At 36.6% G+C, this 17,918-nt stretch overlaps 2 protein-coding genes across 2 annotated transcripts in view; both read left to right on the forward strand.

The window, feature by feature from the left end:
- LOC127800020 (uncharacterized) overlaps positions 1-12,734 on the forward strand; it is a gene marked incomplete in the record, with an annotated part of 17,142 nt that extends 4,408 nt beyond the window's left edge. Inside the window, 11 exon segments of the mRNA XM_052334391.1 lie at positions 7,578-7,648; positions 7,847-7,924; positions 8,034-8,127; positions 8,971-9,066; positions 10,337-10,554; positions 10,646-10,760; positions 10,839-10,970; positions 11,059-11,166; positions 11,248-11,357; positions 11,436-11,537; positions 11,717-12,734. Of these exon segments, the coding sequence (XP_052190351.1) occupies positions 7,578-7,648; positions 7,847-7,924; positions 8,034-8,127; positions 8,971-9,066; positions 10,337-10,554; positions 10,646-10,760; positions 10,839-10,970; positions 11,059-11,166; positions 11,248-11,357; positions 11,436-11,537; positions 11,717-12,206 (1,614 nt within the window).
- Positions 12,735-13,780: 1,046 nt separating this feature from the next.
- On the forward strand, positions 13,781-17,347 carry LOC127800370 (outer envelope pore protein 16-2, chloroplastic). The gene is made up of 7 exons (XM_052334949.1): positions 13,781-13,989; positions 14,072-14,123; positions 14,276-14,353; positions 15,973-16,004; positions 16,203-16,236; positions 16,768-16,835; positions 17,002-17,347. Exons 1-7 carry the CDS (start codon positions 13,855-13,857, stop codon positions 17,143-17,145), a joined length of 543 nt encoding a protein of 180 aa, XP_052190909.1. The 5' UTR covers positions 13,781-13,854; the 3' UTR covers positions 17,146-17,347.
- The last annotated feature ends 571 nt before the right edge of the window (positions 17,348-17,918 follow it).

Here is a 17,918-nt window from a genome sequence, read left to right on the forward strand (position 1 = left end):
AACCAATTAGATGGCCAATCTTGAAGGTAACGGTAGCAAACCAGCCTTGTGACAGTGATTAGGGGTTGTCCGTGGTTTGGAGAGCAATCGAAGAACACTAAAAGTAACTTGTACCATCCAACAGCAATTGGAGCAAATCAACAATCAATTGGGCGTCTTACTACGAGTTGATGATGACAGAAACCTGAATAATGGGGTAAATCAAGTCGGAGCGGGGAAGACCCACCCATTAATCATGTCCTTGTTAATTCTAGAAGACTAGTGATTGAAGATAGCGATGAAGAGGATGATCTTAGTCGAGCAATAGCTAACCTTGGTAGTAGAGGGGTTAGGAGAAATGCGTATTAGAACAACCATTAGGGCAATGATGAGTATAAACTAAAGGTTGATATTCTTACCTTTAGTGGAGATTTTGATATTGAGGGGTTCCTGGATTGGATCACCGAGGTTGATCGATTTTTTATACATGGAGATTCCAAAATGAACGACAAGTAAAGTTAGTGGCTTACAGATTGAAGGGCGGTGCATCTATTTGGTGGGAGCGATTGAGATAGACGAGATTGAGAGAAGGCTGATAGCTAGTTCAAACATGGAGATGAATGAAGTAGTTGTTAAGGGGTAGGTTTTTAGCCCCGACTATGAACAATACATGTTTGAAGCTTATCAAAGATGTGCACAGGGAATGAAGAGTGAATGAATATACCTCTTGAGTTTCTGAGATTGGTGGAGAGAAACCAATTGTCAGAAAGTGATAATCAACAAGCAGCTCGTTACTTGAATGGATTGAAGCCTGTTTTCGTGATAAAATTGGAGTTCAGATGGTTCTGAGTGTGCAAGAAGCAAGGAATTTAGCTGTAAAGGCTAAGTTAATGTTGAGTGAGAGAGCCCGTAATGAAAACTATCGCCGGTTATAGAGGAAATGAAAATAAACAAACAACTTTTGATAGAGGCAAGTAGATTCAGGAAGCCCAACCCCCAATCCACCTCATACAGTCAACCCTAATAAGGCTACAATGGGGGGAAATATTCGAGGTAGGTACTACTATAATCTTACAAAATCCCCAAATCTTTATGCAAAGCCTATTCTTTTAAAGTGTTTCAAGTGCAATAAGGTTGGGCATCGATCTAGTGATTGCCCAAGGAGGAAAACAATTAACATTGTAGAAAGGGAGGAAGATGTTGCTGAAGAGGAAGTATATTGCGGGCCTGATGGGAAGGATGACAAAGAAGAGTATGGATAGAGAGAGTATGCCTGTGTAGTGAGGAAGTTAATGCTATCTCAAAAGAATGAAGATACTACTCAACGACATAAGCTTTTTCGTATGAGATATACGGTGTGAAAGGAAAAATCTTTGACTTGATTATTGATAGTGGAAGTCAGGAGAACATCGTAGGAAGAGACGTGGTGGCGAAGATGTAGTTAACTCCTGAAAAACATCCAAGTCTTTACATGATTGGATGGATCAAATAAGTGGTAGCATTACGTGGTATGAGAGTTGTTAGGGTGCCCTTTCTCTATTGGTAAGTACTCTGACGTAGTTTATTGTGATATTGTTGATATTGATGCTTTGCATATTTTATTTGGGAGGCTTGGCAATTTGACGTGAATTGTTAAGTACTAGGGTAGGGAAGAACACATATCAGCTTGAAAAAGAGGGTGTGCGTATATTTTGTTACCCATAGTGAAAAGAACCAAACCAAAGCTTCTAAAGGGGAGGGCGAGCAAAATTTTCTTTCCATTACACTAGAGCACATGGAGTTGTAAGGGAGTGTAGGGATACCCGAGAGGTTCACTTGTTAGTTGTCAAGGGGGAGAGTGTGAGTGAGCCATTGAAGGTGAATTAAATTCCAGTGGAGGTGCAGGGATTGTTGGAGGATTTCACGATGTGGTTTTTGAGGAGTTGCCTAATGAGCTACCTCCAATGAGGGATATTCAACACTACATTGACTTGATTCCTAGTGCAAGCTTGCCTAACTTACCACACTACATGATGAGTTCTAGGGAGTGAGATTTTGCGTGAGCAGGTAGAGGAATTGTTGAGAAAGTGCCCTAGACTAGTATGAGTCCATGTGCAGTGCCAACATTATTGACACTAAAGAAATGATGGGAGTTGGAGGATGTGTGTTGATAGCAGAGCTATTAACAAGATTACTATTGGGTACAAGTTTCCAATTCCTAGGCTCGACGACATGCTTGATCAACTTGATGGGGTTGTGGTTTTTACCAAAATTGATTTTAGAAGTGGTTATCATTAAGTTAGAATTTGACCTAGAGATGAGTGAAATACAACTTTCAAGACGAGAGATGAGTTGTTTTGAGTGGTTAGTCTTACCTTTGGACTAACCAATGCATCGAGCACTCTCATGAGACTAATGAATCATGTATTATCTTTTCATTGATAAATTCGTTGTGGTGTATTTTGATGATATTTTGATATACAGTAAGTTTATTAATGAGCATGTGGGGCATATTTGGGAGGTGTTGAGTGTGTTGATGAAAAACAAACTTTATGCCAATTTGAACAAGTGTACTTTTATAAGTAAGAGCTTGTTATTCTTGGGCTTTGTTGGAAGCAAAGAGGGCATAAAGGTAGATGAGGAAAAAGTGCGAGCTATTAAAGAGTGGCCAACCCCTAAAAATGTCAGTTATGTGTGGAGTTTTCATGGGTTGACAACTTTTATAGGTGATTTATCAAACACTTTAGTAGTATTGGGGCTCCAATTACTAAGTGTTTAAAGAAAGGGAAGTTCCATTGGAGTGAAGAATAAGAACAAAGTTTTGCCTTGATAAAAGAGAAGTTATGTACCGCTTTGCCAAGCTTTGACAATTGTTTGAGGTTGAGTGTGATGCAAGTGGAGTGAGTATAGATGTTGTGTTGTCCCAAGAGAAGAGACCAATTGCATTTTTTAGTGAGAAGTGTGTGTGAAGCTAGAAGAAAGTGATCTACTTATGATAAGGAGTTTTATGCAGTGGTGAGGGCTCTTAAAACATGGGAACATTACTTGATTACCAAAGAGTTTGTTCTTTACACAGATTGCCAAGCTCTTAAGTACTTGAGTAGCCAAAGGCAGCTGAGGAGTGATATGCATGCTAGATGGTTTGCTTTTGTTGATAAATTTTCATATATAAAATTGTGCATAAGTCTGGACAACATAATCGAGTGGTGGACACTTTGAGTAGGCGTGTGGATTTGATCAAGACCCTTAGTGTTGAGATTGTTGGGTTTGAGTGCTTGAAAGAATTATATGCGACAGACGATGATTTCAAACATGCGTGGGAACAATGCATGTCTCAGCAACCGTCAGGAGATTTCTATGTGCATGATGAGTTTCTCATGAAGGGAAATCAGCTTTGCATCCCTTGCACATCTCTTTGTGAGAAAAAAAATATTTGGGATTTGCATGGTAGTGGCTTAGCAGGGCATCTTAGCAGCATCAGCCGAAATATCACTATTCTTAAAAGAATTCCTCACATATATTTTCTTCCTGCCAGGAATTGTTGGTAATGTATTAGGATTAAAATCCATTGTTCTTTTACTAGGCTTTCTTCCATCTGGCTGTGTCCTACTCTAGAAGATAAGAAGGGGGGAAATATACCCTATTGCCTATCGGTGACCGCACACGTCTTCATGCTGACAGACGCCATACGTTTGTGGTCAATTTTTTTTTTTAAATACTACAGTTAAGAACTTATTAAAAAAAATGCTACAGATCTTACAATCTGAGATTCCAGGATGGAGGCTGACCCAGCATGGCAGTTTTGCCAAGTGAATGTTGCTATTGGTAATAGCTAGATTTAACTAATCTCACTACTGGTAGTGACACTAAAATAGGGCTGTGGCAAGTTACACTGGAATACAGAAACAATAAAGAACACATAAAAATAAGTCTGCAACACAAAAAATTAAATAAATAAAAGAAAAAAATTGCTGCTACGCACAAGGCCGAATTTTACTGATTCTCACTACTAGCATTAGTGAGGTTCAGTCGTCCAAAATTGCCATGCTGGCCAGCCTTCATTGTGGAATGCCAGGTTAGCAGAATTGTATTTTTACAGATAGTTATAAACCTGTAGTATTTTTTTTAAATAAGTTTTTTAATTGTAATATTTAAAAGAAAAATTCCAGTCACAATGCAGTGTTTTCCATGAAGTTTATATTCCCTTTGAGATGTTCAACCAATCGAAAAAGCCCAAATGGTGGAGTCCTCCTGGTTGAAAGGGGGTTGGGGGTTAGACATTCAATTGAGTTGTTTCTGAAGGAAGTGGGCGCATAGATTATTTGATAGAAACATTGCATTGAGATGGAAGTTAGATGTTTTTGGTTGGCATTAAGATGGGTTTGGAAAAGTGGTTTTGGGATATTTGGTAAATGCGAAAGGGAATCTTTTTGTAACGTTCATTTTTCCTGAGTTAGTGGTCTCCATTGGCCTTTTTTTCTCCATAGTTGGTAAACCTGAAAAGTTTTGGGTCAGTTTGTTGGGGAGCTCAGCGGATTTGTGGGATGAGGTAGTATATTTATCAATGCATGAAAAATCAAGAGTCTTCTGGGGTTTGATGATTGTTCCAGAATAAAATTTGTTAGTTTATGATAAAGATAGTTTGGAATGGTTGGTGACTAGTTTGAAAGTTATTTATGGTTGGAGAAATAGTTTTGTAAAAGTTGAGAAGATATAGGACAATAGTGAAAGAAAGTGATAGTTGAAGACAACAGTTGTATTTAAGAAAGTTGGAGTTCACAAATACAATGGTCACTGGCAGAAGCTATTTATAGGCATTGCCACCTCCTTGATTCCACTGCCTAGAGTTTTCTAGCTTCATTAGTTTTCTAGACTTTTCTATATTAAACTAGCAAAACTCTTCTTTCCATTTTTTTCGTGTCTTGCATAAAGCTTTTTCTGCATTTTTCTACAATAGCGGAAAATATCTCTTGCCGTCTAGAAGTATCAAGAGACCATTAATTTTAACGCTCCTCCTTTCAGTTGGTTTGTTCTTGAGAATAGCCTTAATGCTACTTTTAGGTTCTGATCCATAAGGTAGGTACTTGTAACATTTCGGTATATTAGTCTTTTGTTAGAAGTGTGTATACACTTATGGGCAAGACACTACCTCTTAGAACCAGGGAAGTTGTCAGTAATATTGTGTCCTTATTTCAGAATGCGTGTGTGAGAGGGGCATTAAATTTGGATGCAGCTCTATTTTTTTAGCAAGTATAATGGTTCTAGAATTAAGAACTGGATACCTGGTCATGCTTGTAAGCTTGATATTGAGAAGGCTTGTGACCTTGTTAATTGGTGTTGCCTTCATTTTGGATGGAATGTGTTTTGGCTCTGGGTAGAGAGAGGTTGATTTTATTTCTGCATATCCTTTGTTGAATAACAGAATCCCAGTGGTTTTTTCCATAGCTCTAGAGGTCTGAGATTGGGGGACTAGTTGTCGACCTTTCTTTTTATTCTTTTTATGGAAGCTTAAAGTTTGGTGTTAATGTTAGGTAGGGCTAAGAGAGCTCACTGCTTCTCTGGCTTTTGTGTGGGCACTTTGGAGGACTATGTTTTTATTTCACACTTTTTTCCGATGATACTCACATTTTTTACTCTTAGGATTATTGAACCTAGATTTTTGAGATTGGTTTTGAGGTTGTCAGGTTTATATCTAACTTTTGCTAAAAGTGAAATAATTCCTATGCAGGTAGTGGATAATATTGCCTCTCTGGCCGTCTGTTTTGGTTGTAGGGTTGGATATGGCACATTGTGATACAGGTCTGACATTGGTGTTGGAGTTATTGTTTGCTGGGGGTGGGGGAACCACTTTCTCATCAAAGATATATGTGGGTGATACCTTCTTTTGTGATGTGGCATCGTTGGCAGGAATATAATAGGAGAGCCTTTGAGGATTTGGAGCAGTTGACCTTTTCTCTTTAAAACTTTAATATGATTTTGTTATATTTGTGGCATAATATGCCCATTTTTTTTTATTTTTTTCCATCTTTTGCTCATTTTCCTGTCAAGTTTTTGTGCTTTGTTTCTTCTGTTTAGCCTTTACGTAGGCCTTTTGCATATGGACTGGCCCCCTTTTGGTGGGTTTTTTTTCTTATCTATCAAAATATATATGGGGCTGTTTAGTTACAGAACATTTTCCAGTTTTTCATCTGCAATTTTCTACTTAATCTTTCCTTGAAGGAAATGAAAAATTGAAAGATATTTTCCGTAATTAAACAACTGTGAAGCTTTTTTTTTTTATTAGGAAAAATCTCTCGTCTGAACATATTTTCCAGTTTTCTGTTGTTTATTGAAAAACTTTCCAGAAAACAGGCTTTGTTTTCCATAATTCAACTGCCTCCATAAGTTATCAGAAAATGAAAATGAGTGAGCGTGAATGCATGAAATAAGGTCAATAAGATGTAGATAAACTAAGTCTTAACATTTTCTTGCTTTGTTTTCCAGTTTTTATTTATTTATTTATTTTTTTGTCTTAGATGATTTATTTATGTTTTTCTATTTCCAATTTCTAAATGTTTAAGCCTCAAATAATGGATGCTGGTGACAAGTAGTGTATCTTCATGGAATTAACGGGAGCCAACATGGTGAAGGCTGACCATAGGATAGGTTTTATATAGAGAGAAAAATGGCAATGGAACCAAACTTTGGAGGTTATTCCTTCCTTCTCTCATGTGGAGGTGGGGACCACCTATAAATAGGAAGTTGGGCCTTGCACATGTGAAGCCACTTGTGTTAGAGGGATAGGTGGTGCCTTCACTGTCATTGGCTTTCAAACTAGAGGGAATGATTATAGCATCCATATCCTTAGAGGCGGTTTGATGTTTGCCAAGACTGCAGGTAGTCTTGCATTCTATAATGGTGTGTTGTTGATAAAAGAGGACAGTCTTAGACTCTTAGCAAAGTGTATAATGTACCATCAAATATCCAATATGATTCAACAAAATTTAGTTTTAGGGAGCACGTGTACATCTTTTTGTAGAATCTCTTTACAAGTATGAATCTAGAATGCTATATTTTCCTGGAGGTTCTCTCAGTGGTTGCTTCATGCCCATGGCCATAGAAACAGTCCCATCCTCAGTTTGAGGTTCTTCTTCTATTCATGCTAATTGCATCATCTTTCTCATTTTACTGGATCCTATTCCTCCCATGTTCTTATGTATCATTATTCTCATTGAATTTTGTTTTTTATTTGGTTGGTAATTTCTGATTCAATGATTTTTTTGATTAACTAATTGAATAACTATGGTAACTTGTATTTTTTTATCTATCTTTGTTCTATCTGGGTTCTTTTCCTCCCAATGTTTGGACATCTCATTCTAACTGAACTATGTATTAATATGGTATGTAATTTTAGATTCACTTAATTCTTTCCTTGATTAACTACTTGCATCTTTGGAAAAATGATCTATTTTTTTGTATCATTGATAAATTAATATGTTTGTTTGCTAAACCAAAACTCAAACTGTCTGCTCACTAGTGGCTTTGAAGGAGTATACGCTGCCTGATGCTTTATATGAATATTTATCCTTTTGTTTTATAGCTTCTCTTGAGTTGAATGTTATTATATTTTTCTGGAATAGGTACTGTTCTTCCATGAGTTTTGTAGTCTGAGCAGGAGTTTGCAGATGGTCCAACAACACCGTTTTTACAGGTATGCATCAAAGAAGTTAAGTCTTTGGTCCTGAATATGCTTTATTTATCTATTGAACTTCTAGAATAGAAACTCTAATTTAATGCAGATCTTGGATTATATATTATTTCCTTTGGAGTCTTGTTTAATGATTATAGTTCTTATATTTGCTACACTATTATTATGTGGGATAATTCATATTGAATTTTTATTGTCTAGGGATCTGGTTAATGAAGGGATATTCGATATCATCTCTGATATTTTGCAGGGTCAAGATAAAAAGCTTGTATTAATTGGGTAATATCTTAGATTATCTCGTGCTTTTAGTATTTAGTTATGCCTTTTTGTTAGATTTTCTACTATTTAATGTTACTGTTTTAATGATAAATCATTCTGGTGGATGCAGGACAGATATCCTTATGCTCTTCCTCAATCAGGATTCAAATCTTTTGCGTTCTTATGTCTCTCGGCAGGAGGGGATACACTTGCTTGGATTTTTGGTATGTATGTTTTTCACCCCTCTCCATTCCCTTTCTTCAGGCTCTCTAGAGTTTACATGTGATGTATTTAAGATAATTTTCTTTAGATAATTAAAATATGTGACACCCCTGCTATTTTACTCATGTAGACATTTTAATGACTTACCAGATAGATGTAAAACAATTGGCTGTACTATGGCTTTTTCCATGATGAAGCTTTTTTATTTTGGATATTTTATATTCTTTACAAACTGGAAATAAATGGGTCTTTGTACACGAAGGTTGGATCATGTACGTGCATGCTTGACATGTGTCTTCTCATTTTGCTTTTTCTTATTAGGGAGTAAAACAAAATAGCAAGCTTTAGCATGGCCAGCCGTAATGTGGGTATATACATGCATGTGGGACCATCGTGAGATACTTGTCTAGGAGAATAATGTGTCTCCTGATGTGTTGAGCTCAGATAAGGGGCATAATATTTGCCTCATTTTTGTCAGAAAAAACACCCTTACATTTTTTATGCTCCATGGTAGTTCCTGCTAAGGACATAAGAGACATATGTTGAGAAATCAAATCCAAGTATGTCTGTTAGCCTGCAAATTGGAAGAAGTTAGGGGTTTTTGGTCGAAATACCTACGAGCTGTAACTAGTTGATTTGTCCCTGCCTATATTATTTTAGTTAGGCTCTAGTCATCCTTTTGTTACTACCTTTGCTGTTACTGCTGTAGCTGCTTCAATACTTGTCACTATGTGCAATGCATCAGCGTTTCTGATTTAGAATTGTTAGATATGCATTCCTTTTCTCCTCTTCCTTTTTCACTTCCTTTCGTCAAGAGAGTACTTGCCGTTGTATTTTTTTTGTAGGTTAAAGGTATGATGACAGATTTTGGGGATAATATGCATTGCCAGTTTCTTGAGATTCTTCGAAGCCTTTTGGATTCATATACATCAGCATCACAGGTGTGATATATTCAAGTTGCCTTCTCCCACCCCTGCCTATGTTTACTATGTATGATGGTAGCAGTTAAATTTTCTGTTGCATATGTTTCTTTATTAACTATGTTGAATTCTGTGCCAAATATGAGTGCTGATCCAGCACTTTGGGACTTGAATTTTGTCACATTTATACCCACTCAGTATTCATTGTTGAGTTAAAAAGAATGTACAAATTTCTGATAGAGTGAGCCAAATTTCAGTTCAAAACTAGTGAATGATTTCATATTTCAAGCTAGAGTAGTAAATAGCACATGCTGAAATAGTAACAGTGTTGAAGATGATGGTGAAATAATTTCTTTATGCAGATGGAGATTATGTATTTTCTTTTGTGTACGGTCATATACTTGCTCACTTATTTGTATTTTTTTCTTATCCTGTAAGCCATAAGAAATATATATACTTATATATTGCAGTCACCACTGCAAGTGAAGATGTCTTCTTTTTGTGCTTCATCAGCATCTCATTGGTGTTGTACCATGAGTTTCTTTTGATAATAGAAACTATGGATCCAAGTTGTCATGTTTCACATTGAATATTTTTAACTTACTTCTTTCTTCTGCAAAAAATGAAAAATTACCATTGATGTATACCTGGCTGTGCCGATCAATATTGTTACAACTCTCGGATAGAACTCACCCTCAAAAGTTAGTTGTTAAGGGAGAGGGTGCTCAAGAGGTTATAAACCCCACATCAGGAGCCTGAGCTTCCAATGTGGGTTGCGCTGGGAGCCATGGGGCCGACTCTGATACCACTATTACAACTCTCGGGTAAAATTCACCCTTAAAAGCTAGCTGTTAAGGGGAGGGTGTCCAAGAGATTATAAACCCCACACCAGGAGCCTGAACTTCTAATGTGGGACAAGTCTCATTCTCTGTAGTGGATCATAACAAATATCATGTATAATTGTTATTGAACTAGTTGGTTTGCAACAAAATATACTCTTGCAATTTGTACCAAATAAAATAGAGTTTGAATTTGAGTATATAGATTGTTTACCAAAAAAGAAACATGCTTAAATCGGACACTAAAATCTTCATTCCAAACAGACAAGAGCTAGCCTTTTATACTTTTTTTTTTTGACCTGGCTAGTTTTGGAGTTGTTTCCTTAGTTATCTTTTTCTTAAGGTACACATTTATTTACATTGTGCTCTAATATTTACTTTCTATCTTAAACACAGATTTGTGTTAAATCATGGTCATGGAATGTTTGACTTCTTTTGCTTCTTCTTTGCAGAGAGATGCTATAATTGAGATTTTCTATGAGAAGCACTTAGGTCAATTAATTGATTGTATAACATCATCATGTCCTCCTAACAGCATTGATCAGTCAGTCGGCAAACCTGATGGCTCCCAAGGAAGCACTGAAAATCGAATCCATGCGAAGCCAGAAATACTCTTAAACATATGTGAACTATTGTGCTTTTGCGTTTTGCACCATTCGTATAGGATAAAGTAATTTGTCACTGCTTTTCCTGGTTCCATTTACTTTCACCTATTGATGCTGACAATTATATGTGGATTCATGCCTTTCCTCCTGTTGCAGGTGTGACTTTCTTCTTAATAATGTGATAGATAAAGTTTTATCGCTGACTCGAAGAAGAGAAAGATACCTTGTAGTTGCCGCTGTTCGATTTTTAAGGACCCTTCTTACCCGTAATGTGAGTGACTTTCTTAGTACTTAAAAAAGCTTGATGGCTAAGTTGTACACTGCGAGTAACTTTATGCATATTGTACAGGATGAGCCCTTGTCGAATCATATTGTGAAGAACAACCTTTTGAAACCAATTGTAGAGGCTTTTATATGTAATGGAAGTCGTTATAACCTGTTGCACTCTGCTGTTCTAGAACTTTTCGAGTATATCCGAATGGTGACATTCTCTCTTAAACTTGTTAAATATTACTTTCCAAATGGATATATTTGGAAGAAGAATCTGCTGATAATTATGTTTCATCCAGGAGAACTTGAAGATATTACTAAAGTATTTAATTGATTCATTCTGGAATCAGTTGGTTAAATTTGAGAATCTGGCCTCCATTCAGTCTCTGAAAGCTAAATATGAGCAGGTATTACCTAATTATTATTGGCTAGTATTTCCATCTTAGTTCTGGGTTTTCTAGATCTTTGCTTGACGAATGCATTTGCAGTTCTTGGAGAACTCTGGAACTGAAAGCTCCATCAATGCAGTAGACCCAAAAAAGTGTGTAGACGAGCGTGCTCTAGAGAAAGAAGAGGGAAACTTCTTCAATGAGGACAGGTGTGTTAATTGTTTTCTTAATAGAGATTTACTTTGGAAACTTGAGCCAATGATCACTTAATGTGGATGCTTGAGCAGTGATGAAGAAGATTCAGCTTCTGCATCTTTGTTGCACACCCCAAGCATAAAAGCCCAACCTGTTCTATCCAATGGTTCTGCTGCAAACTATCCGTCATTAAGGTATTCAAATGGCCTCCCATGAGATATAATCTTTCTTTTTCATCTTCTAAATGAGGAAGGGTAGTAGGATGGCCATTTGTACTAGTGAGCCCGCCCTGCCTAAGTATGAACGTGGAACATGTTTTTGCATTACTTGAGAATATGGTGTGCTGTAATGTGTTGTATTTTCTTTTTTGCAGTTCAAGATCTGGTGGACTTGTTGATTATGAGGATGATGAGGATGATGAAGACTACAAGCCACCACCTAGGAAACAATCAGAAACTATCGATGAAAATGACAGAATAGTTGAGTCCTTTGGTATGAAACGGAAGTTGGGTGCAGAGGAGCCTGACCTGATAGAAAAGCAACGGATAGGTAAGAGTTCAAGATCTAAAGATACCATAGTAACTACCTCATGTTCAACACCGGCTCAGGCAGTGCTGACCAGCAAGAAAACAGCAACCACCTCAGAGTCTGAGGATGTAGAGAATCACTCAGAGAAGGAATCCGTAAACTGTTCTGGTAAGTATAGGAGCTCAGGTGAAGAGAACCATAAAGATAAAGAACCCGCTGATCCGAGAAGCTGCTCTGATACCTTGCGCAGTACTCCGGGTACTGGGCAAACGACTGGGGATGACTGCCCATTTATACCATCAAACTCAGCAGAAATGGCCGTAAATGGATCTTAAAACGATTTTTAGCTTGGCAACACCTCGCGCACTGGGCCACTGCAATATTCTAGCTGGCAGTCAGCTTCATGCTACTTGAGCAACTTTCTTCTCTGGAGGGGGAAGAACAGAGCTGACGGAACAGAGAAAACTGATATACAGCGTTACGGGTGTGTATGCTTGAAGAGGATATTGTACATTGCCATGGGAAGTACTGGGTGAAATTCTGCCCCGTTTTAGCTTTTCTGGTGCCTTGAGCCGAGTAATCCCTGTTGTAATACGTTGGTTCAGTAACAATAATTTCTCTCTTTCCAGTTTTCTCGTGCTTTGATAGTTGATCCTTGTTGCCTTTTGAACCCTAACACCCCCCTTACATAATAATATATAATATAATATATATATATATATTTATGTCATAGATAGGGCACTAACAGTTGGCCCTGTATAGTTAGTTTCTCTTCATTTTTGCTTTGCTTTTAATTTATGAGTGTGGGATGTAACTAACTGACAAGACATTTTAAATGAGCAGGTATCAGGTCAGTTTCTTTTTGAGCGTAGTGTAATCTTGAGTTGCAATTATAGAATTCATTCATGATATAGAGACTTCAATCAGGCTGCAACTGAAGTAGGAAATTTTGGTTGCTACTGAATGTTATGATACTCTGTTGATATTTGTGAGTGATATTGCATCAATTAACGTACGTGAGAGTGAGACTTTAATTCAGTTCTTTTCATTCTTCTTCAAGCATGATCCATTTCAAAGTGTAATAAGCTATGTAGTTTGCAGCATTTCATGTTCCTCGCTATAATTTTAATAATGAATTTGGAGTACATGACATATTGGGTGGGCAGATATCGAGTATTCAATCCAGATCATTTGTTTTGTTAAGAATTGCAGCAGATTTTGGTCCAATTTGGGTATATATGCTTTAATATTATGTTATTTTATACTCTCATAATAATTGTTTCCATTTTGTCGTTATTTTTATTTGAATAGAAATTAAACTACCAAAATGTAATGATAGATAGATCCCATCCACCTGAATTATTACGAGAAATAAAAAAGTCTCTTAACCATCCATCAAATTAACTTCTAATATATATAAAAAACAGTAATCAAGTTATCACTAAAATACAAGCACCTTCTCGCTAAAAGTTTATTAATTAAAATATATAATTCATTTAATAAAATTTTATATTACCATAGTTATATATTATATAGGTCCTATCAGTTTAATATATAAATTTCAATGACATAAAAAATATTTTACTTTTTTAATTAAGAATAAAGTATAAGCTTACTTAAAAATAAAACGCATTTTATTATTTATTTTTACTTTTACATTAACCTATGGCTATGAGAAAAATGAAATTAAAAGAACAGTGCAAGAAAGGCCGTGGTGGTGTTAGCATCATAGCTCTAGAAAGTGGCCACGACGAATCGCAGCTTCCGGCGTGATGGGTCAAATACGCAGAGATACGTAAGGCCACCCTCCCACGTGTCCCCCCCTCTCTTCCTGTTTGTTTTCTCCTTTCTCCCACTTCTACCTTCCTTCCTTTCCTTCTCCCCCCCCCCCCCCCCCCCCAACCATCTCTGCAGCTCCCTCGTCTCTGTCCTGTGGATACAACAACTTGCAAGGAAGCAACCAAGTCTAAGAAAAGAACGACAATGAGCGGCCACAATAGCAATATGGAAACCAGAACGCTGCTTGACGAGCTCCGCAGCTTCGACAAGGGTGGCCTCTTCGACCTCGGTCATCCTCTCCTCAACCGCATTGCTGAATCCTTTGTCAAAGCGGCCGGAGTAATTTAATTTACTTTAACACACTTATTACATCTATATATACATATATGAATATGAATCACTGATTTTGTATTTCCAACAGATAGGAGCGCTCCAAGCAGTATCGCGGGAGGCTTATTTCACCGCCGTCGAAGGTCCCATTCATTTCCTCTTTTTTTTTTTTTTTTTCTTGTGAATCGTGAATTGTAATGTTAAGAACGTTGTGAACGATTCGAATTTGCATGTTTATATGTAATGTTTAAATATGATGTGCGTATGTATTTATGAATGCTTGTGGTTAAATCAGGTGCAGGAATGGATTCGACGGGTGGCGTGCCACCGGAGATCGCTGGCGGCAAGAAAAATCGCTTCCCCGATCTCAGAGGTATGCTTGTTTTCCACACGTTGCTATTATTTGCATTTCATTTCATGGTATGTGTTGAGAAAATTAATGAGATTTTTTACTAAGATTTACTCCATAGCTTTGAAATAAATCATATACTTATCTTTGTAAATTAGTTACCACCTCTATAGCGTTGTTGCGGATTTTTCTTCTATATCATCAGCAACCTTTGAGTGAAGAAAATTTAATGTGCCATGTTTTTTGTGATAACATAAAAAGATCAGCATATCTTCCATATTACAGCACATTGAACGGAATGAGCATAGACACGGTCGGTTTCTAGTGGTTAAGACATCTTTATTAGAAACGTTTCCTTTCCAATTTAACATTCTCTCTAGGTGCAAAAAACTAATATTTTTGGAGATGGTGGCTCTTTCGGTTGCGTAATAACAGTAATGCAAAAAGAGTTTGGCATTGTTGATGCTATGCATAAAGAAAATTCTGTATTTGAATAGTCCTGTAGAATGATTTCTCGTACAAAAATTGCTTCGTTTAGTTATAAATAACATCCCTCCTATTTTAAAAAATTTTAAGATTTTATTGTTGTTCAAGCACGATTTCTATGTAATTAATTTGGTGAAATAATCTTTTTTATGACAGATCTATGTGTGTTTTTGTATTCCGCACACAAATTTTATTTATAATGACAGTTCATTTTTTCCAACCAGGACCTGTTTTTTAGTACCCAAAATGATGTGTCCATATTACCGATTACAAATTGGATTGCTGGGCTGTATATAAAGATATAGCAAATGTGGTGAAAATGTACTCTTATCATTTTCTAATAACATGTGTACTATGGAATAAAATTTGTTTACCAGAAAAGGAAATAAAAATATGTTGCATACTAGCTTGTGTCATTGAAACTTGGATGCCTGCCCTATCAGACAAACAGAAACATTTTAGAAATTTTAGTATCAACATGGATAAGACAATGATGATACTAAAACATAATGTTCATTAAAATCAGTGCAGCAGTCCTTTCTTTTTGGATAAATCATCAGAGAAATGTTCCAATTTTTCATTGAATATCTCATTCTGTCTTGTTTCTCATAAAAGAGAAAATGAGGTCAAGGAACAGTAATTTGAATAATTTAACACCCCACTATCCTTAGACTTCCCCTCATTTATATAAACTCTTCCCTTTATTCAATCCTGGGTTCTGATCTTTTCGCACATGGATCACAGTTCTATTATCTTTCCTGTTGACTGCCAGATGAAGGTATGGTCAGCAGATATATAAGAATAATAACATGCATACACTGCTAAGGCAATATATGGTCAGTAGACGTATAGCAAGAAGTATTGTTAGTCCTGCCCATGCTGGTGTGGGTAAAGGGATGTTCTTTTGGGAAGATTATGTAAGCTAATGAATCAAAAATATTGTACCACTTCTTAACCTCATGGATATTGATTAACATCATGGCACAATGGATTGAATCATGAGTTTGTCTTTTTCACTCATGTTGGATTGACTTCCTGTTTGATTACCAGAGTGAAAGGCCTGATAGCATAGTATTACATTCTTATGCATGGATGCTAATGCTTTTGAACATGGGTTTGTTAGCCATGTAATTCAAGCTCCATTATGTGCTTTGCAGGAGAAACCAACAGAAAGTCTCTTGATGCCTTGGTAAGATTTCTAGTAGTATTCTTAATTTCTTCTTTTAAATAATTAGCCCAGAAGAAGGAAGGAGAAGAGGCGTGCCTGCAGTCCTTTCATGGTGTCATGGACACGTGATGTGTTGGTGAAGTTCAATTTTATCCAGTTCTGGTTACTTTTATCTGTGGGTAGCCACTTACTCTTCGCTTCTTATGACAATACTTGAAGGTAAAGAACACTGGAAAAGAATCTCTACAATGGGGTAAGTTAATAGTCTGAATTGGATCTATTTCTTCCTTTTTTTCGGAGTCCTTATTCTGATCCAAAGATTTGTTGATGAATGGAGTCTGGCCACCAGCTTAAATGACTTTACTATATTTGTTGAGATGTCAAGTTGTACATGCCAAGTACGATATTCATGTTGAAGCAGTTAGTGAATTGATCTTTCGCATTCACCCTAAAAGCTTGGATGCCAAACAAAATAAAATGCAAAAAAGGTAAATGGAGAAGAATTAGGAGGAGACATGTAATGGACTTTTAACGGACTATCCATGTAAGCTTTCAGTTATTGAGTTGGGCATTGACCAAACAATAGAAGTGAATGTTAAATGTAAAGTTTGATATTGGTACCAGCTCAAAAATTGGCTATTCAAAGGAATTATCTTCGCTTCCTGAGAAAGATATCTAGATTGCTATTTGAATTGTTGATTACGTCGCGGTTACACTGACTCTGGTCTGTTTGAATGATGATGAAGGTGAAAAAGGTTTGCTAATCGTCATTCTTCTGCTCCAGGACTAGCTGCTGGAATGTATTCAGGTCTCACCTACGGGCTAAAAGAGGCTCGTGGAACTCATGATTGGGTAATGCCACTTATCCTGGCTTTTGACCTTAATTATGTGTATATGCGACTCTCTGTTTTTTCCCTTAATTTCTTAGAGAGGATAAAGAGCTTGTCCTTAGAGCTATTGTTATCTCCCATAATATTTTATTGTCTTACTTAGTGCGCATATCCTGCTTTTGGTACAGAAAAACAGTGCAGTGGCAGGAGCAATCACAGGAGTGGCGCTAGCAATTACATCAGAAGATTCCACACATGAGCAGATTGTGCAAAGTGCCATCACAGGTGCAGCTATCTCCACTGCAGCCAACCTTCTGGCTGGGATATTTTAAAGTTGGGCCCAGCCCAGGAAGTTGGTTTCTTTTTCTCGTTCTCTTTTGAATGATGTGATGATTAGAAGGTTTTCAAGGAGCCTTAGGTCCCGAAGTGTTTCAAACACCAGAACCAAACGCTTTTTAACTATTAGAAAGAGTTTTTTTGCATTATCTTCTTAGCTTATATGAATCTGATAGTTGAATGGATGTCAGTGTGTTATTTCTAATATTATTCATGTCAGCCTTCCAAGCAAATTTACTCATGCTTGTGACCTTAATCCTGGCCTGTGACCTTAATTGTGTGTATATACGACTCTCTGTTTTTTCCCATCAAATTATTATTTCTGGGCAGAGCCACATTTGTAAATCATAATATACAATAATCAATCTTTTTGAAATGGGTAAGCAAGCCAGCCCAATAATTGTTACAATTATACAATCATATTTGTTAGAGAATACATAAATCTTATTGTAGTCTTAACTCATACATAATCTCTTAAAGTAAAATATGAATATATTTTATTAGATGTAACTGTGATAACTTACCGTTGTAAATATTTAAACAGCACGAGAGTTACCTACTCAAATATTGCAATATCTTATATTAATTTTCATGAAATTGCCAAACTATAATTTTTCTCGTATTTTATGTTGAATTGAGCCTCTCTTTTTTTTTTTTGGATGAGATAGCCTAAAGTTCTTTTTAAGTTTAGGATAGGAAATTAATTTTTCAAACCCATCTTGTGAGAGTTCATTCCTTGATGCAACTGATCAATTTGGTCTTTAAACCT

This window comes from Diospyros lotus, chromosome 4 (genome assembly GCF_014633365.1).
Source record: "Diospyros lotus cultivar Yz01 chromosome 4, ASM1463336v1, whole genome shotgun sequence".
NCBI classification, from domain to species: Eukaryota; Viridiplantae; Streptophyta; class Magnoliopsida; order Ericales; family Ebenaceae; genus Diospyros; species Diospyros lotus.

What these genes read in the sequence shown, in the direction of transcription:
- LOC127800370 (XM_052334949.1), top strand. Translation starts at nt 13,855, where the DNA reads ATGAGCGGCCACAATAGCAATATGGAAACCAGAACGCTGCTTGACGAG. An exon ending in TCGCTTCCCCGATCTCAGAG is followed by an intron (nt 14,354 to 15,972) that starts GTATGCTTGTTT and finishes TGTGCTTTGCAG; the next exon opens with GAGAAACCAACAGAAAGTCT. An exon ending in AAAAGAATCTCTACAATGGG is followed by an intron (nt 16,237 to 16,767) that starts GTAAGTTAATAG and finishes CTTCTGCTCCAG; the next exon opens with GACTAGCTGCTGGAATGTAT.